Source organism: Aspergillus versicolor (assembly GCF_001890125.1).
Source record: "Aspergillus versicolor CBS 583.65 unplaced genomic scaffold ASPVEscaffold_8, whole genome shotgun sequence".
Classification (NCBI taxonomy): Eukaryota; Fungi; Ascomycota; class Eurotiomycetes; order Eurotiales; family Aspergillaceae; genus Aspergillus; species Aspergillus versicolor.
This window is the reverse complement of record NW_024467531.1, coordinates 494,994-514,162: the sequence shown is the minus strand read 5'-3', so window position 1 is coordinate 514,162 and position 19,169 is coordinate 494,994. Positions and strand designations below refer to the sequence as shown.

The following is a 19,169-nucleotide window of genomic DNA, read 5'->3' as shown; positions in this document are numbered from 1 at the left end:
TCCAGCAGATGCCAGTACGCTCACGACATAACATTACGAGGACCAACTTGTCAGGATATCAAGTGTTCTTAAGTCATTTTTGTGCTGTCAATGATAATGCATACAGCGAATTTGCTGATATTAAACCCTCAGCAATGTGAAACCGTCCCAGATACCCCTTCACTCTATGCACCGAGCCCCATTAACCATCTATGCCTTAGGAGCAGCCGCGCGGATCTTAGCGTGAGCCTTCTGGACCTCAAAGCGAGCCTGTAGATACCGCAAGTTAGCAAATGACATCGCATATCGTCCTGACATGCCCGGGCTTTCCCCCATTTTTTTTTTCCCATGTCACTCGTTCATCCCTCCAGATGCGATATCGTAACATACCTGCTTCCTGAGTCTCAGAACCTTGAAGCGCTCGAAGTCGGTCAGGTTCTTCCGTCGGTTGTTGTTGTCGGTCTTCTGGGAGATGGTGCTCTTAGCCCACTTGCCATCGATCTCGTTCTGAGCCCAGAGCTTCTTCACGGGGCCGGTTCCGGCGGCACGGGGGAGCTTGGGGATAACGAAGTGGGTGAGAGTAGCGTGGGAGAGAGGGAGGACGTGGCGAGGGACAATCTTGGCCTCCTCGGTGGAAGGACCGTCGACCAGGACCTATTTTGTCGCGACTCAAGTCAATATCACATCCTTCAAAATCCTTCCTTCAAGTGTCTTCGACGCATGATTCCAGATCGCAAAAACGTACACGCTTGTGGTCGACAATTTCGACAATGGTGGCCAGCTTTCCGGTGAAGGGACCGCGGCGGATCAGGACCACACGTCCAACTTCAACGAGCTTCCATTGAGCGAGCTTGACATCGATATCGGCCATGGCGAAGGCTTCCTATAAGGTGAAAAAAATGACTTCTCAGTTGGCAGTTCTCACGGCAGCAACAGATCGCGTAGAGACTCACGGTCGACAGTTCCGGGGAGACGGTGGTGAAATTTGTTGTCGAATGTCGGGGTTGTCGAAGTCGTCCGAAACGCACAAGTTCACACTGGACCACCTGGATCGCGAATTTCGGTGTTGCCCACAGACTCGCTTACCAGCCACTCGCAGCCCACAGAGTCTTCGGTGCGTGCGGCCTAGGGCTGCCGCCCAGAGAGGCTTAGTGTTGAACATCGGAACAACCAGTTTATCCGCGCTGTCGCTTTAACTTTCAGCAACGATCATCGCTTGTTTTTTTTCTTCCTCTTCAACTACAAAACATTTGTCGCGGCAGTTTCTGCAGCAACTTTTCGACAGAGCTCTTCTTCCAGAGCTTCAATGAGCATGACGTAGCTCTTATTATCACCCCTCTCACTGCGGCCGTCAACCAGAACACTAATTCCAGCATCGCTTCAACTAATTCTCTACTGGTATGTCAACACCGAATCTCTTGTCTCTGCCCTCTAAATGATGCGGTAATTTGCGATTGACCTAATGTCTGTGAAACCCTCGCCGGGGTTTCTATACAGCATTAGCGCATGATATTCATTTCTTACATATTCTGATATATCACCCAATTTGCTCTATATTTCTCGACCACCAGTAGTTGAATTTTGCTAACTTGCAAAAGACCTGAAGCAGATTATAAAACAAGTGCACCCAATACGCTTTCGCTCCCTTTTATGGTACGTTCATGTCGTCTCTTCAACCTTCCCCGTTCCGATGATTACAACCTATCACGCCTAGATAGTAATTGATGCTTCGGCGATGAAATTTACCTTATCACCAAGATCTCTGAGGAACCCTCTACAATCGATTTCAGTCACTCATTTCTGTTTTTGACATGTCGGCTGACTTTAATATCGATAGGATTTTCACGCATTCCGTGTAATATACCCTAATAGCCTATTTTAATACAATTATTGATCATCTTTCGTACTTTGCTCCTATCGTTTCTTGTAGTATGCTCCATAGATCTGGCACCCATGTTAGATATTGATGTAGCAACCTTGTAATTGGGAATTTCACCGGTGTAGAGTCTAAGGTCTAAGTTGATAGCCGAATATATATATATATAACCTCTACCCACCTCTGCGGGCACCGAATGCGTATTTTCGACACAACCAAATTGTTTATATATGTATACCATTATCATGTACCTCACGGCTTCTTTGTTTGTTCACGCGAATACTGCATCGGTCTTTGTCAGACGAAAGTTAGGGAAAACATTGTTAGGAATATCAAGTATATTTATTTATCTAACGTGTACATAGCGAACGAAACCAACCGCCAACAGCCTGGAGAAAGTCTACATTATGGTTTGATTCGCTTTTCATCAAGTCCGTGTGTATCATTATGTTCGAGCAGTTGGGGATTTCTATGACGAAGCTCCAGTCACGGCAGAAGCAGTGCTTGATGGACCCTCACGGCTCAGAACCCACATGAAGATGAACTGGATAACGTAGGAGTAGACGAATAGGAACTGGGTGCGGCGGTTGCGCTGGGAGCGTGCTACCGTGTGCATTGAACCGGTGCGCATGGATGTGTCGCTTGTTGAGTCGGGAAGGAGGACGTATTTTAGAGAACGGAGCTGTGACGTTGGTTAATATTTGGATTTCGGTGCTGGGTTAGACAGGATCTTACCAGGAAGAATGCGTTGGCCAGGAATGTGTAGATAAAGGCAACCCATCCGACCCAACTACCTGTTCCTTTCCCGGGAGTGAAGATTTCAGAGGCGAGCAGGGTGATGATGATTCCCACGAATTTATAGCCAGAGTATGCCACCAGGTCCACCAACTGGGAGTCATTGTTGATGCTGAGAATGTACATGGCTAGTTTCAGGCAAATTATCTCGAAGACCATGACTGCAATTGCCGTAGTAGTTGTCGCTCCAAGGAGTTCTGGATGGAAGTTCCCGCGAAAGCCTGCTAGCATCGCCGACAAAAGGATGTATGTGACAAGCGCCATCACAGGGATGTACATGTCGGGGGAGTTGAGATCATCTCGCGGAGGAAGAAACATGGACGAATACTGCTGCTGCGATATCTGGCCATCCGGTCCAGCTGAAGCGGTAGTAAGGCGTGCTTGCTGGCGCGACCACGGCTTGTGTCTCCATGGGAAGAGCACAAGGCCCAGCTTATTGATCACGTAGGAGTTCGAGACATTGAAGTAGTGCTTTAGAGCCGGTATGGATACGTAGCGGTTGAACTGATTCCAAAAAGGCCAATTAGCAAAAAGGTACATATAGAATACAGTTCTGAGGTCAACATACGTTCTGTTCCATATATTCTTGTCCAGCTGCCACCGCAGTCTTGCCCATGTGGAATCCCATCTGCGCCGTGGGGTCGTTGATAAAGCCGCCGAACCCAGGGGCGTACGTTCCACTGCCACCCTGTGCGGGAGCCGGCTGATAAGGATTGCCATAGGCAGACGTTTGCGGCTGCTGGGATGTTGGAGGAGGTGGCGAGCGCATCATGGGTACTGTAGAGACATGCTGAGGCACAGGGTGGTGAAGTGGAGGTGAGTGAGCCGGGGGAGGAGCGAAAGACTGGCGATACATAATGGAGAACGTAATAAACGAAGCAGAAAAGCTGAAGCTCTACTTGTAAAAGAAAGACCAAGTATGAGATCCAAGGTGGATGGGGAGGCCGAGGTGATGGGAGGTGGGAAGATATTTCCAAGTACGTGGCTGAAGGCTGTATGGAGAAGTGTTCCCTGGGACATGGTTCTTGCGGCTGGTCTTGATCTTCGCCGCCCGCACATAATTCCCCACTCCGCACGCAAGCTCACCACATCACACCTTGATCCAGTGGCATTTGTCTCAAAATGTTGGAAGCCTTTGAGATTTTGACTACGTCGGGGGTGGTTTTATGGTCTAAGTCCTACGCGCCAGTTGGTTCCCATGTCATCAACAGCCTGATCAACGACGTCTTCATCGAGGAAAAAGCCCAGCTCCAAAACACCGTGAACAGCGCATCCCCGATTTTCAAGAAGGAGAAGTACACTTTGAAATGGAGGAGATCAAAGGATTTTAACCTGATATTTGTGGTATGCCGTATTTCCAAGCACGCGATAATGACCAAGAACTTTTGCTAACACCGCAATTCATATAGGCCGTTTACCAGTCACTTCTCCATCTTGGTTGGATTGACAAGCTTTTGGACAACATCTCGACTATTTTTATCGATATCTACAAGGACCAACTCAAGAGCGAACGGGTTAGGATAGTCGAATATCCGTTCGACAAGTATTTCGACCAGCAAGTGCGCGAGCTTGAGGATAACGCCACTGCTGGCTTCACCGCTGAGGCACCCGGGGCTGATGCGGAAGCAAGAAAAGACCCCCTCGTCTCTGCTGATAATGGAGGCCCTCCACCGCCACCCGTACCTGGGCTCTTGAAAGGTATGGCTGAAATCTGGTTCACTGGTTGTCATAATGTACTGACTCTCCTCAAGCGCAGCCTCGAGCTGCGCACAGTGCGGCAACCTCTGATGAAGGTTCGCCGCCACAAACCCCAGATATATCCAGAATACCCTCTCCCTCCTCGAACCATATACTCACCGCCAAAGCCGGTCCGGGTGGTCGTGTTTCTCGCCGCGCAAGGAAAGCTGCGAATGCGAGCGCTACTGCCTCTTCTGGTGATGAGAAGGGACGCAAAGCAAAGACACCTAAAAGTGGGAAGAAGCTACGTGTATGGGACGCCGATGGGCTTGCAGATGAGGATGATGGAACTGTCCTCGACTACTCTGCGCCTGCTGAGGCCGAGGACGCATCCGCACCAGCAGTGGAAGCCGTGTCGCAGGACTCTTGGGGTCGCCGAACTGGCAAAGGTCAATTCGTTTTGAAGGATCTGGGAGACGAAGTCCACTCGATTCTTGAGAATGCAGACAACGAGAAGACGAAGTCCTCTGCACCATCTGGCCTTGTCGGATCCGGGTTCAGCGCCATCGGTGGTTTGCTGCGAAATATTGTCGGCGGCAAAGTTTTAACAGACGCTGATTTGGAGAAGCCATTGAAGACAATGGAAGACCATCTGCTAAAGAAGAACGTCGCGCGTGAGGCGGCTGTCCGCTTGTGTGATGGTGTCAAGCAGGAGCTTGTTGGGAAAAAGACAGGTAATTTCCAGAGCGTGGATGCAGCGTTGAAGTCGGCGATGGAGTCTTCCCTTCGCAAGATACTTACTCCAACTTCATCACTTGATCTGCTCCACGAGATCAACACCGTTACAAACCAGAAGAACAAGCAAGCTACGGCGCGACCGTACGTGATTTCTATTGTGGGTGTTAACGGCGTCGGCAAATCAACAAACCTTGGCAAGATCTGTTACTTCTTGTTACAGAACAACTACCGCGTTCTGATTGCTGCGTGCGACACTTTCAGATCTGGAGCCGTTGAGCAGCTTCGTGTTCATGCTCGAAACCTGAAGGAGCTCAGCGCTCGTGAAAATGTCGGCGAGGTCGAGCTGTACGAGAAAGGCTACGGCAAAGACGCCGCAAATGTCGCTAAAGATGCAGTCGAATACGGTGGAGCTAACCAGTTCGACGTTGTTTTGATCGATACTGCTGGCCGTCGCCACAATGACCAGCGTCTCATGTCTTCGTTGGAAAAGTTCGCCAAGTTTGCCCAACCGAACAAGATCTTCATGGTTGGAGAAGCCCTTGTTGGTACGGACAGTGTGATGCAGGCACGTAACTTCAACCAAGCCTTTGGCACGGGAAGAAACCTCGACGGCTTTATCATCAGCAAGTGCGATACAGTCGGTGACATGGTTGGGACGCTTGTCAGCATGGTGCATGCAACAGGAATTCCGATTGTCTTCCTTGGTGTTGGCCAGCATTACGGTGACTTGAGAGGCCTCAGTGTCCCTTGGGCCGTTAATCTGCTGATGAAATGATTTAGCAGCCATCTATTTTTTGTCCTACTTCCGCCCTACCCAGAAGAATCTAATTAGTGTATTTGTGATCAGGTTTCCCTATCTTAGAAATGTAAAACAACGCAATTGTGATTAGCCAGGGCAATATGCAGGCTTGAGATAGTCAGCCACTAAACAGATACTCGGCCGCCAGCTGATCCAAGCTGCAGGCAACTCCGTACTCAAGGGACATGGACTATTGATTTGATGGGGCTTAAAGCTGCATGCTTTCGCCTGCAGTTAATTCTGAGATCCGGGGATTTTGAAACAATGACATCATCCGGGGTTGTGTTGATGCTTGAATCGCAAACTGAGACTCGACTCGCCAGGAACACCACAATGCAGCAATAACAGTCCCTGCAAATCGCTGGCTCGTCCATGTATCATTTTACTTCGCGTCTACCTCTTCTCTCTGCCCAAATACCTGGTATCGCGGCGCACGTGATGGCGTCCAGACCGCTTACATCATCGCAACTGCCAGCCAGCCTCAATTTTTGGCGGATCGGATTCCAGCTCGCGTGCCTTCATCTTCTTCCCATTGCTCTCTCCTACCGATCAGTCTACCCTGCGCAGCTTGTGTCACTCTTTTTGGATCGCAATCGACAATGAGGTCTGCTGGCCACATCACTATTATTCATTGATTACCAAGGGCTCTCGTGCGACTTGGTATCGGCCAGTCCCCGCGATTTGACTCACGGAGCTCTTACACTTCAATCTATCATTCTAGCCACAGCCAGCGCCGGCGAATGCCATCGACAGTTCGCAGTCCATACCAGTTCCGATATATTAACTAAAAAATTCAAAATGAAGGCGCCAGATCGGGCGCCAATAATCCCGAGGCGCCGCTCCTCAACCCTCCACTACCACACCTTTGATACACCACCGCCAAAGTCTCGCGGCAGACCCAATTCTGGCCAGTCCGCTTCGTCAGGCGAGGATTCACGCCATCCTCACCATGATACTTCAGATGACACTACAACACAGTCTCCTCTTCCCAAAAAGCAGATGATGGTGCTAGCGCTTATCGCATTGTGCGAACAGACGGCCTTCAATTCAATCAGTCCCTATCTTCCCGATATGGCGTCGTCGTTTCCCGAGGTGAAGCCGGGCATGGTTGGTGTATATGTTGGAATGATTGGAACGGCCTTTGCGGTGGCGCAGCTTGTTACCAACTATTTCTGGGGTTGGATATCGGATAGGGTTGGACGGAAGCCGGTCATACTGCTGGGTACAATCCTTACCGCAGTGTGCTTCGTCGCATTCGGGTTCTGCAGTACATTATACCAGGCTGTTGCAGTGCAGGCGTTGATGGGCGTGGTCAATGGAAACCAGGGCCTGGTATCCACTTGCCTTGGTGAAATAACGGACAAGAGCAACCAGTCCAAAGCTTTTACCTACCTACCGGTTCTGTACGGCCTCGGCGGAATTACTGGCCCTCTTCTTGGCGGACTCCTTGTCATTCGAGAGAACCCGTTCAAGAAAGGGGAGCCAAACCCATTCCCGTATCTTGCGCCAAATCTGCTATCCGCCGCAATTCTAGTGATAGACTTTGTTGTCTGCCTGATATTTCTCGAAGAAAGTCTGGATGATGCAGATAGCTTGCCTAAGTTTGGCAAGAAAATCCGTGAGATGTTTTCATGGCTTTGGCAGATTACCAGTTTTGGGCAGCGACCTCGCAGCGTTCGACCGGGGCCCCATCTTCCATATCGTTTACTTCGCGAGCAATCGGCGGAAGAGCATGACAGTGATTTAGATTCGGCTTCAGAAGTATCCTCTGAGCACCATGGGCACGAATCCCTGACACGAAGCGAACTGCTCAACCGTGATACGGTCCTCCTGCTCCTGACGTACCTCATCTTCGCCCTTTGCAACATCGCCTTCAATGCGCTGTTTCCGATATTCTCACAAGCTGCACCCCCAATTGGACGTGGTCTTACCCCGTCTGAAATTGGTCTTGCACAGGGCTTCTCTGGTGCCGTAACTATAATTTTCCAGATTTGCATCTTTGGCCAGCTGCGGGATAAGATGGGTAACCGGTGGTCATACCGAGTTGGTCTGTTTGGCTTCGTCGTCTCCTTTATCCTCATGCCATTTATTGGGTACAAGGGTGACGATGGTGCAAAACATGGATTAACAGGCAAAACAACCTTGATGGCTCTCGAGCTCTGTTTTGTCCTGCTGGTCAAGACGGTTGCCTCTGTTGGCGGGTTGACCAGCGCGCTCCTCCTGGTAAGCACATCTCCCAACCTTTGCAAACAAGTATAAATACTAATTTTTACCCACAGATCACAAACTCCGCCCCGGATCACGCTGTCCTAGGCGCCCTCAACGGCCTCGCTCAAACCCTTTCTGCAGCCGGTCGAGCCGTAGGCCCATTCCTATCAGGCAGCCTATTCTCCCTCGCAATGCGCGTTCAGCCAAAAGGCGAAGCAATCCCATTTATCGTGTTCGCGGTGGTCTCGCTCGTCGGGTTTTTCCTCAGCTTTGGAATCCAGGGCCGTTCCCTCGAAGCCGATGGTTGGGATAGCCATGACAACGAGAGTACTAAGTCTGATGAGGACGAGTAAACATCATATTTTTTACATCCTTTTTTCCTTCCAAAAAAAAAAAAAAACACCTTACGAAGTTATGCCAAGGACTGTTATTATTGTATTCTATTGGAGCATAGAGCGGGATCATAAAGGGTTTGGCTTTTTTCATTCTTTCATTCTTTCATTGATTCACTCAGTTTTTCCTTTTCCCCTTTTTTTATCTCTTGTAAATGCATTTGCTCGCGCGTTGACTATATACATAAGCCGAAGAGCGAGCGCAGCGTATATAGCATAGATAGATAAGATCATTACTGCAGGCAGACAATAAAGTGCCAGATCTGTATACCCAATTTCTGCTTTGTTTATAACAAGTTACGGGCAACTACTCCTCCAATTTAGAACCGGAGTTGCACACATGAACAGCCTGGTGGAGAGCAGTCGCAAGATAACAAGACTTGAGGTGTGAGCCAATCTATTTATCACAAAATCATCCTATATACTTGAATCAGCCAACTACTAGTATCTAACGAGTTACATGCCTCCCGAACGTAAACACAATTTTGCCTAAATCAATCATCAATCAACCATATCAACAGGCCACCTTACCCAGTCCCAGGACTATTCAACCCTGTTTTACCTCCAAACCCACTCAACAACATACATAAACCCTTCCCCGAGATACCCCGTTAGCAGCAGACCCTGCGCATACTCAATAAGCTCCTTATTCGGCTGAGTGGTCGCGGCAAACAGATCGCGCTCCGCACCCTCACTGCCAGCTCGAACACTGATCCGTTTATCAACTAGACTGTTGTGCATCTCTTTCCCAGGGCGGACAAGGACGTATTTGCTTTGATTTTGGTTGGTTTTGATGGATGGGGGTAGGTTTGGATTGAGCGGCGAGGCTGGTGTAGGGGTTGTGCCTGTGATAGGAGTGTAGGAGATTGAGTCTTGCGATTGCGGGGTTAGCCAGGTGAGTTCTTGAGCTTCTGCGCTCTCTGAGTCCCTTTGTGATGGCGGGACTGGAGGAGGGGCTGTTGCTGCTTGTGTGTTATTCTTTTTGGAGGATGTGAGGGACAGTCGACTCCCCTTAGCCTGTTCCGTCACAGGCGAAGACGACTGTGATTGCGGAGGATTGTTATTAAGAACCGCGTACTGGATATCCGAATCAAGCGAGAACAAGACGACCGTGTTGACTTTGGGGTTAAGCTTCATCCGGAAGGTCGTGAAGTTGCGCGGATCTAGATAGAACGTGTAACTTGCAATGACGTTGACGTTTTTGATGTTGATATCTGCGTGGCCGATTTTGGAGAGCGCTTGGTCGCGCGCTGATATGGGACATTTGGGCTTCACGGCGAGAGATTTGGATTCGCGTAGGGAGACGGATGGGATGCACTGTGCGTCGTGCCAGGCATTGCTTTGCTTGCGGCAGGTGTCACTGCAGAGGCGGGCGATTTTGCATACTATTAGAGGTTAGTATTAATGTACGTAGGGCAAAAAGATGAGACGAAGACATACTCTTGCACAGAACGATAGTAAGACTCCCACAGTTTTCACACGGCTTCGGCTCGCTAAGACCCCAATCTTTCTTCTCTGATTCCAGGGACTCCCTCCGGCGACTAAGCTCGGAGATCCTCTTCTCCGCGTACCCGATGCGTTTCCTCGAATGGTGGTGCTCTGGAGTTCGTTTGGCCATATGCACAAGCTGTCTGTATGCAAGCATAGCCTTATCAACTGCGTCGAGATGCTCTCTGGAAACACAGAGTGCGCTAAGCGCATCGAATGTTTCGGGCGCCTCGGGACCCTTAACAGCAAGGAAGTCCTCAACTAGGGATTCGAACAGTGCCGCGGCGTCCCGGTTGAGGCCTGCATCCATGTATGACCGACCCAAGCGGTGGATTACGCGCAGGCAGTCTCCATCACGGGAGAGCTTGTAGCTGTGGAGAATATCGTTGATGTCGGGTGAGAAGTCGAAGTTCTCGGTACTTTGGAGATAGCGCACGACCGTATCCCTGGTGACAGGGTTGCTGAGACCGAAGACTGTCCTGCAGTGTGGGATAGTACGGCCGCATATCGTGCGGGCCTCTTTTTCGAGTCCGAGCTTCGTGTAGAGCAGCGAAAGTTTGTTCATTGCGTTCAGCGTCGTTGCGTGCTGGATCCCGAACACGGTGTCCAGCGCCGGAACGGCCTTTTCGAGAAGCAAGAGCGCGGATTCGAGATCACCGAGGAGAACCTTAAGGGATGCAAGATCCTGCATACTGCTCAGTGTTTCTGGCGCGTTGTTCCCGAGAGTTTTTAGTCGACCGGCGAATGATCGCTCATACAGCGCTGCTGCCTCAGTGGCATATCCATCCTTTTCACAGAGGCCTCCTAGGTCATGAAGAATAGCAAAGTTCTTCGGATGGTCACGCCCCAGAACCCGTTTATACAGACCCAAAGCCTCAAGATAGCAAGCCTCCGCCTCGGCAGGGATGTCCAAACACCGGTATGCCAGGCCCATAGAATGCAGTATCGCTGCGCGCGTCTGCTTCTCAATATCAAGACCGGGCGTATCGTCAAGGACCTTCATCGCGTCATGTAACTCCACGACTGCCTGCTGCGCATTCCCCTGCTTCATCAACGCTTCCCCTCTCAACCGCGTAGTCAAGGCCCGCGACCACGCAGCCGTCGACGAAAGCTCGTCCTTCATCTGCACGAATACCCGCGCCACCTCGTCAACCTGGAGTATGCGCTGGCGACCAGACACATCGTGCACAATCGCCCCGCCAGAGATGTACTGCATATGCACGAACACGTTCTGCGCCCCGCGCAGCAGCCCAACGTACTCGGCGTCTTGCACCGTCGTGCTGCTGTTGTCATGGCTGTCGTCAGGCGCCTGCGCGAGGACTTCCTCAGATGTACCCTCACTGTCTCTGGCCGCTGTTCGGCTGTCGCGTCCGGGGTTCTTGGTGACGAAAGAGAAGCGGATAGTGTTTGCTCGCTTCATGAGTTTTTTGCCCTTGTTTATGGACCGCGAGCGGGAGATGCCGCCTACACCCGGATACATGGTCAGTATATTTGCAACTGGCCTAGGCAAAAACCTCGAATGTAACGTACCCATCGGAATCTTGCGACCAAATATCTTTTGGAAAAAGGACTGTCTCTTGGAGGTCCTGGGAGTCTCATGAACGACATTCCTGCTGTCGCTGAGTGCGCCACCGGGGCTGTCCAAGTCGCTGGCTTGGTGTTTCTCTTCGTCCTGACAGAGGCCCGTATTGCCGGGTTCTATTACGGTGCTGTCTCCGAGGCCTGAAGTTTTTTAATCAGAACAAGAATACACGAAATCGGTAGGCCAGGTAAAGGTGGACATACCAGTCGAGCAGAAGCTCGCGTCCGATGGCATCGTCCCTGGTCCGGAGTCTGTCCCTGTCCCTGCAGGGACCGGCTGGTATATGCCATTTGGTGCATGCACTGCGCATATTAGCTATGATTTGCAAACTTTGAGTGACCAAGTCGGCCGACTCACCCCTCTCCAGATCATATAGTCCAGCAAAACTAATGGCGAGTACCTCTTCCTCATCACTCTGCGATAGCTCTGGATATTGTCAGTTGCAAGGTCCATTTATTTCAGCAAGTCAAAACCCGTGGGTAGGGTTTAGAGCCAGGGGATATACTTCTAAAAGACCAAGAATCACGTAACCTCCTAGCCTTTTTCGCTAGAGTCTGTTCCCCATTAAAGTCCGTCATCGAATACTTTGACGGCAGGGAACCCTTCTGAGCGAGGCTGGGGCTTCTGCTGTGAGTTGAATTTCCGATTTCTTTCTGAAGATCTCGGTAGCTTGTGTCGTCGCGCGGGTCGTTGAGGACGGGCTCGTATCTGCATACGCAGTGTTAGGGCTATTTTGGAAACTGACGTGGGTCACAACTCAGATAAACGGACAGAACGTTACACTTTGATCCGCAACGGGTACAGTCCACGAGACATTCCGTGTCTAAAGTTTGATTAGGATGATGAAAGTAGAAAACAGAAGAGACAGAATCCGTACTTCGCTGTCTCTCGGCCGGCTCATCATCCACAGCAAAAGACCTTTCGCACCTATTGCAAAAGAACCGGATCGGGCGACAATCGAGCGGTATAAGTCGTTTCTCCATGCGGTAGCCCTTCGTGATTAAACTGCGTTGCACTGTCAGTTTTGACAATGACCGACGTGGATAGAGGGTTCGAAATACCGATCGCGCGTCATCACGTATACAGCGATAGCAGAGCCAGAGCAGTATCTTGATAGGTAGTGCTGGTTCAACTCGGTCCTATACCTGGTTAGAATTACACCGAGCATATCAAATGACCAAATGAAGGTCGACGGCAGTTCACATACGCAGACGAAAAAACGGCATCGCAATCAGGGCATTTCACCTCCGGTACGCCTAGCGTAGCCGCGTCGTCATCGCGAAAGGGAGGGAACAGCCGTAGAGCCTCAGCAAAGTTCTCAACTGCCGGCGATGGTTCTCGAGGATCTATATCCAAGTACAAGGAAGCAATGTCAGCTTGTTTATTCCTCCAATCCGGCAAAACACATTCATGCTTCGTCCGCCCCATGTGGTAGTGGGTGTATACCAATCGTGGTGGGCCTGCCAGCTAATGATAAAAGAACGTCCGAAGCACGTAGTATGCGCGTCTTCCCCTCGAGGCGACTCGGTGTGTTGAGGATAATTTCCTTCTCGAGCTCTTGTTTCGTGTCGTTCTGAAGGAGGTATTTGCTGTCCCTAGTTAGAGCAGTATATTAGCCTGAGGTTCCAGTGTAACCATCCCAGGTGCATGAAGCTGCAGCAAAAAAATCAAAACACTCACTTATCCCCCGACACTGTCGGGAAGTGACTATACTCTGTGTCTGTATCCATCACGCAGCAGACCAACGCAGTTGGTCGGGATAAACACACAGAGCGTGAAGTGTTAAAGGCGAGAAGGAAATAAGATGTCCACAGAGAAGAAAGCCTCTCAAAAAACAGTCAATCCCAACTCGATTCAGGCATACAGATAAGACAGGGCTCGGTCCAAACGCGGGTGAGGCGTCATTTTCAATAACGGGCGGACAGTGAAGTGGCTCCAGCTTGCATATGTAGTGTGTCTCCCCATCAGTTGCGGGTCGGCAATCGGCTCAGACTGATTGAGCCTAGACTGGCGAAGGGCGAGAGATGGGAGCGACAGAGATCGGGCCATGTTAGGTAGGTTTCTGCTATCAAACGGGCATACTTGGTTGTTTCAAGGAGACGATTTGCGGGCAGCCAATTGGGGCCCTCGCTATCCCTGCATCCCTGCGAAGGGGAGAGAGAAGGGCGTTTGATTTTTGGTCGGTGATAGATGATTGATGGATGAGGTGCTCATGGGATGGACAATGGGATGGATGATCGAAGGGATGAGTGCTGCTGCTGCTGCTGTTGTCACCTCGACACGCAGTCAGTTCTCACTTCAGCATCAACTCCTCCATCTCGAGCCCAACTACCGACAGCATTCAACCCTGCAAGTCGATCAATTTTCCAACCTCGACTATGTTCCAGTTCAAGGCCCCCTTGCATAAACACCAAAAGACATGATCGCGAAATTCGCAACTCCAGTCCCACACGTCACATTTCAGTGGAAATAATCGCCTGTAAACGCGCCCACACCAGCAATCGGCACCAATCCACAACGCATTCCCGTCCAGCCCGAGAGACACTGAGATTGGAAGTTTCTCTGAAACCCAATATGGTGCAGGGAGCGAATGTGACAGATCACAAGCACAGGCCGAATTCCTCATCTCCACGCGTTTCTGGCAGGAATGGAAGCTCTGGAACGCGATTTAGCTCAACTGTCCTACAGTAGCGAAGTTACTTAACGACGTTATTGCATCTATGAATTGAATTATGCTGATTATCCTTGCAGACTTCTAGCTTGTTTCGGGGCAATGTGGCTGCTCTGCCCTGTCAGGCATGCCGGCTCTGCCAAGCCATGTACTGCCATGCGAACGGCTGGAGATATGACGATGAAGAAAATGGGATAAACCTAATCATTAAATATTGGAACGCATCGTCAACTCTCTTCCCGCTGTATTTAACACCCTCGCCGCCGTTGACGACACACATGCAAGGTAGGGTACGTTGGTGTTGAGGATGAGCCCTTCGTGTCTCTATCACCCGAGTCATGCGTATCGCCCATCGATGCCAGAACCGGAGAATTCAGAATGATTTTATTCCGTCAGACCTGTAAGGAAAACATATATTATTATTCTAGTATTTCTTATCTTCCTTCTATCCCCGATCTTGTCTCGGAGATGTTCGCGCAAAATCGGAATTGGGATGACATGACTGATTTACCGACCTCTCTTTTCTACCTGCCCTCCTCGCAAGGGAATAATTGTTCCCCACATAGAGCTACTAGTGATGGAGGAAAAATATTTATATGAACTGAATTTTGTATGTATATACTCTGTATATTTCACAAAGAGAATGCTAGCTAATAACGTATGTACTCTAGGGTATCGAATTGTACAATGAAATGACCGCTGGATCGTTCGAGACTGGCTGGCTGAATGGCAGCAAGAGCAGAGAAACGACAAGACAAGAGATGAAACTTCAAAAACATAATCTCGTAGCTGCTTTTGCATCAGAAACAGACATAAACATAAAAAAGGATCCTGGACGCCTAAGTAGTCCAGTCTAGTTGGATAATAGAAACATAGTGAAGTGAGTGGAGCAGGTAAGAATCAAGCCCACCTCCACCCCGAAGCAGTCGCATCTGGCCTCTGCATAACAGAAGACAAGATACTATTACAGTGCTGGCCCTGATAAACAGACGAAAGGGGCGAATACGCATTCCCATAGCTGGAGTTAGCGGACGAACCCGCACTGGCTAGCAGACTTTGCCGGTTATACTCTTGCAGAAGCAGTGAGACTGCGGCATTCACGTTGATGCCTTCGCCCGTGTCTGTGATTTTGAGCGCCCATTTTGTGTCTTCTGCGCTAAAGCCTAGCTCGTTGACAATGATGTCCATGGCTTGGTCGGTGGGGTCGAGGACTTGAGGTTGGAGGAGCGAGACGGCTGCACGTGGTGGGCGAGCCTGGGGAACTTGGGTGTTGGGTGTTCCTGATGTTTGAACTCGGGGTTGAGATGGTGATGCGGCTCGGGGCTGAGGTGATGGGGTGTGTTCTGGGGTTTGAGTGGAGGTTGGAAGTGGTGGGACTTGTTGGTAGAGAGGGTGTGGGGGTGCACCCGCGAGGCGGTTCATGATCTCGACATAGCTGGAGATCGGGCGTTCTTCCGCGCTGGGGTTGGGACGGTCCCCATTCTGGTTACGACGGTTGCGGAGTTGGATAGCGTAGGCGGCTTGCCTTCGTCGCTGAGGGTCACCAGTAAAGAGATTCTCTGACGGGGAGCGGTTGCTTCCAGCTGATGACCTGGACGAATTTGATCCGGTTTGTTGGAGAGGATGCAACTTGCGGGCCGATGACTGAGGTCTGTATGCTTTCGAGACAGCTTCTCGGAAGAAGCTGGAACGGCTTGCATCAGCTTCCTCCCATTTTGTTAGCCCAAGAGACTGAGCTCGTTGGAAGATCTCATCGGCGTTGTCGACAGTTGCGATGGAGGCCAGGGCGAGGACAGCGGAGGGGCCTAGGGTGAGGACGTACGATGTCCACTCCTCTGTATACAATGTTAGTACCAAGTCCATCGCAATGGGCACAGAAAACAAACCTAGCGTTGCCTCCTCCTTGACGGAATCCTTGCTCGCCACATCATGTCCATCGAATACACCTGCCTTCCTTGCCTCTTCGCATTTGCTATGAATCGGCTGAAGCAGGACTCCCAGACAGGTCCAGATCTCGGTCATATCATAAAGCTGGCCCTGCGACAGTCCACCCTTGTTACCCAATCCAAATCCCTCAGGCGGCTCAAACAGCACATCGTTAATACCAAACGGCTCGCTGATCGACGTCGCCATAGAGCATTGTTTGTTCTTCGCCGTAATACCGCCGCTCAACCAATCCAGCTGTCCGACAATATCGCCCTCGCGGCCCTTACCACACCCAAATATCCGGCAAAATGTCCAGACCCGCCAGAATGCATCGTCAATCTCATCTGCCCGGGTATCGTCCTGGCCCGCTAGACCGCTGATCGTCTCTGGACGGAGGAATGTGCTGCAGCGCGCAAGGATGAGCGACTTGAGCTTGACAAGTGTGTACAGGTCACGGGTGTAGCGGTCGAGGTATAGTGACGGTGTGTACTCGGGAACAGGGGCATCAAGATCGAAGAGGACCTGCCACTCGGAGTCCCAGGGCGGGCTCATTTCGCGCAGCTCCCAGGCTGGCGGCGACATTGCGTAGACAGTATTCTGGATGAGCTCGAGCTCACGCTTCTTGAAGACGCGGTAGAATTGCCGGTTCATGACGGCGAAGTTGAAGAGGTCCTGCAGCTCGTTACATCGTCGCAGGATCAACTCGACGATCTCATCGGGCAAGGTCCCGGGCATCTCGCCCGAGGGCACGAACGGTGAAGGCGGAACAGGCGACTTGATTTGTTGTTCGGGAAGACCGGCGTCGAGCTCGTATATGGCTACCGGGTCCGAGTTCGTATTAAGAGTAGTTGTCAAAGTAGGCATCTCGTACTGTCCGATCGGCGCGGATGTCCTCGTCCCAGTGGGTTGGTTGTTGGGCATCGTGCCTTCGGAGCTGAGCGAGAGTGTTTCGCTTCTCCTTCTCGGTTGGGGCTGTGGGACTATTTCCTTTTCCTGGAGAGCTTCATCTGCAACTGGGATATTAATGGCAGGTTTGGTTGAGGGCTGTGCTGCGCACAGCATGCCCGATGGCTGCATTTCCTTTGTTTGTAGGCGGGGCAACTTCAACCGCAGCTCTCGCTCGCTGCTGACGGACTCAGATCGCTGGGCACGCACGGGAACACTGAGCAGCTGGGCAGACCCAACCGCTTCATTTCCCTTTGCTGCTTGCCCTGCCGATGTTGGGCGTACTTCCTGTCGGCCCGCTCGCTGCAAAAGCTCGGAACTGCTCACTGACCTCTGATGGGACCGGAAGTGACCATCACCTCGGTTCTTTGTGGTCTTGGCCTTCAGTGCGCCGAAGCTGGGTAGTGACACCGTGAAAGAAAATGGACCCCGGCCTTTGTCCTTGTGGGGCTTCTTAGCGTGTTTCATGGTTTCGTCTGTCTGCGCTGAGACCAAACCCTGTTTTGGCGATTTCTTGCTGCAACTGCTGCAACTACCGCTACTGCTGTCGCTCTTGCGGTGGTTCGTCGGCGGAGACGGTGCTGGGCGGGTGGCAATCATGTCCATATTACCTCTGCTTACCTGTAGCGGGGCATCGAGACGAGGCATCGATGCTGTCGCTGTCGCCGACAACGGCGAAGAATATGGCGAATATATTCCGACCTCACCTTCGTCGCTCGGTTCCGTAAGACCGGCGAGTGCGCTTTCGAGTTCCTCTGCGGCCTGCGAGAGGGTTGGGTGATGACGGCGCTGTTTGTGTAACTGCGACTGCGGCCTCGGGCTTACTGTCAATGATGATTCGGAGTCCTCGCGCAGGGTATCCTCGCGGATTGTTGGTTGGTGTTGGCGTGGGGTTTTTTGCTTGTGCCGGATCGATAAGGGCTTCATTTGGATCGGGGGCGGGCATGGGAGAGGCTTGTTCCTTGTGGATGGAGTGCGTTTTATGGATTTTCTAGACCTTCTGGACGCCCTGGACCGGGTCGACCCGGAGCGATACAGGGATGCTGAGTCGTCGAACACGCCGGCCATTGCGGGGGAAATTATGGAGTAGGAGTCTGCAGACTTGTATGCAGACGGCGAGAACTCGGAACCGAGACTGGTAACAGATGATCTGCGACTGTAACACGAAGATGCGTCATCGACCAGGTCGGTGGAGCTTTGCGAAGATGATCCTGTCTTTAGCTCAGAGATACCTCCCAAGTCGTGAGAACCCTGGCGACTATGACGACTAATGTGACTATATTGGCTGATGGTTGTCTCGTAAGAGCTGGTAGATTGATGGCGCGAGCTCACAGGCGATACAAGTGAGAAATGGGATGAAATTTCGGGGAAAAAGCGAGTCCAGCGTGTTCCTGTCTGGGAGGGAGGTCTTTGGCCATCAAATTCGCCATAGCCGTCGGGCGAAACAGATATATTCCATTCCGCATTGTCTGGGGTGTTTGGTTTCTGCTTCATCGCACCTAGGCCGGACCCGTGTGATGACGCACGGATGGATGAAGGGGTAGCACGCATGCTGAACGAGGCTTTCAGGTTATTTTTTCCCTTGAATATAGGGTCGTTTCAAAGCATCAATTTTACCCTACTTAGTGCCTAGGTACCGGGACCATGGTTTCCAATGTCGAGTGCCGGGTGATCTTCTTTGTGGTGAACCTCGTGGTGGACAATGCCGACTATTGGTCTGAGACTTTCGCCCAAAGGGCTGCCGGTGCCAATAATAGGGTAGCTAGCAAGTGAAAGCAAACCGGTGTTTCCTTTGTCGAATCAATCGAACAAGACAGGGACAAAGGTGACACAAAGACCGCGAGAGCGAACTAGATCCTGAGTTGCGTTTTGCTGCGAAGGTGTATGTTGTATACCAAGCTACCCTCAAATTCGGAGTAGAGGGATTGGGGTATGAGGGCGTTTGACAGTGGGTAGCCAACTCTCGCAGGATTCCTGGAGTATTAGTAGAAGAAAGCCCGAGGCAGGCTTGCTCTACTCTAAGTAGGATGAACAAGATTATCGGGACCCAGCGTAATTAGAACCACCCAAGTCAGCCAGGGCTGGGGCCAATC

At 51.1% G+C, this 19,169-nt stretch overlaps 6 protein-coding genes across 6 annotated transcripts; 2 read left to right on the top strand and 4 right to left on the bottom strand.

Annotated features, from left to right (window-relative positions):
• Positions 1–160: 160 nt before the first annotated feature.
• Positions 161–1,049, bottom strand: ASPVEDRAFT_44297 (60S ribosomal protein eL14). Its single transcript, XM_040813025.1, has 3 exons — positions 933–1,049; positions 725–862; positions 161–633 (listed from the first exon to the last, which is right to left on the bottom strand). Exons 2-3 carry the CDS (start codon positions 848–850, stop codon positions 331–333), a joined length of 429 nt encoding a protein of 142 aa, XP_040670534.1. The 5' UTR covers positions 851–862; positions 933–1,049; the 3' UTR covers positions 161–330.
• A 1,107-nt stretch (positions 1,050–2,156) lies between these two features.
• On the bottom strand, positions 2,157–3,641 carry ASPVEDRAFT_44296 (protein transporter YIF1). Its single transcript, XM_040813024.1, has 3 exons — positions 3,219–3,641; positions 2,591–3,154; positions 2,157–2,537 (listed from the first exon to the last, which is right to left on the bottom strand). The coding sequence occupies exons 1-3, from the start codon at positions 3,504–3,506 to the stop codon at positions 2,325–2,327; spliced, it is 1,065 nt and encodes a 354-aa protein (XP_040670533.1). The 5' UTR covers positions 3,507–3,641; the 3' UTR covers positions 2,157–2,324.
• A 131-nt stretch (positions 3,642–3,772) lies between these two features.
• On the top strand, positions 3,773–5,840 carry ASPVEDRAFT_137221 (signal recognition particle receptor subunit alpha; the record flags this gene model as incomplete). Its single annotated transcript, XM_040807369.1, has 3 exons — positions 3,773–3,994; positions 4,060–4,348; positions 4,402–5,840. The coding sequence occupies 3 exons, from the start codon at positions 3,773–3,775 to the stop codon at positions 5,838–5,840; spliced, it is 1,950 nt and encodes a 649-aa protein (XP_040670532.1).
• An 822-nt stretch (positions 5,841–6,662) lies between these two features.
• Positions 6,663–8,425, top strand: ASPVEDRAFT_137346 (MFS transporter; the record flags this gene model as incomplete). Its single annotated transcript, XM_040807380.1, has 2 exons — positions 6,663–8,087; positions 8,144–8,425. 2 exons carry the CDS (start codon positions 6,663–6,665, stop codon positions 8,423–8,425), a joined length of 1,707 nt encoding a protein of 568 aa, XP_040670531.1.
• A 597-nt stretch (positions 8,426–9,022) lies between these two features.
• On the bottom strand, positions 9,023–13,264 carry ASPVEDRAFT_86150 (tetratricopeptide repeat protein; the record flags this gene model as incomplete). The annotated part of the gene is made up of 12 exons (XM_040817798.1): positions 9,023–9,849; positions 9,905–11,416; positions 11,483–11,674; positions 11,738–11,836; positions 11,892–11,960; positions 12,040–12,242; positions 12,306–12,357; positions 12,412–12,539; positions 12,596–12,673; positions 12,742–12,880; positions 12,981–13,129; positions 13,215–13,264. The coding sequence occupies 12 exons, from the start codon at positions 13,262–13,264 to the stop codon at positions 9,023–9,025; spliced, it is 3,498 nt and encodes a 1,165-aa protein (XP_040670530.1).
• A 1,841-nt stretch (positions 13,265–15,105) lies between these two features.
• On the bottom strand, positions 15,106–18,627 carry ASPVEDRAFT_31206 (F-box protein; the record flags this gene model as incomplete). Its single annotated transcript, XM_040810439.1, has 1 exon — positions 15,106–18,627. One exon carries the CDS (start codon positions 18,625–18,627, stop codon positions 15,106–15,108), a length of 3,522 nt encoding a protein of 1,173 aa, XP_040670529.1.
• Between the last annotated feature and the right edge of the window lie 542 nt (positions 18,628–19,169).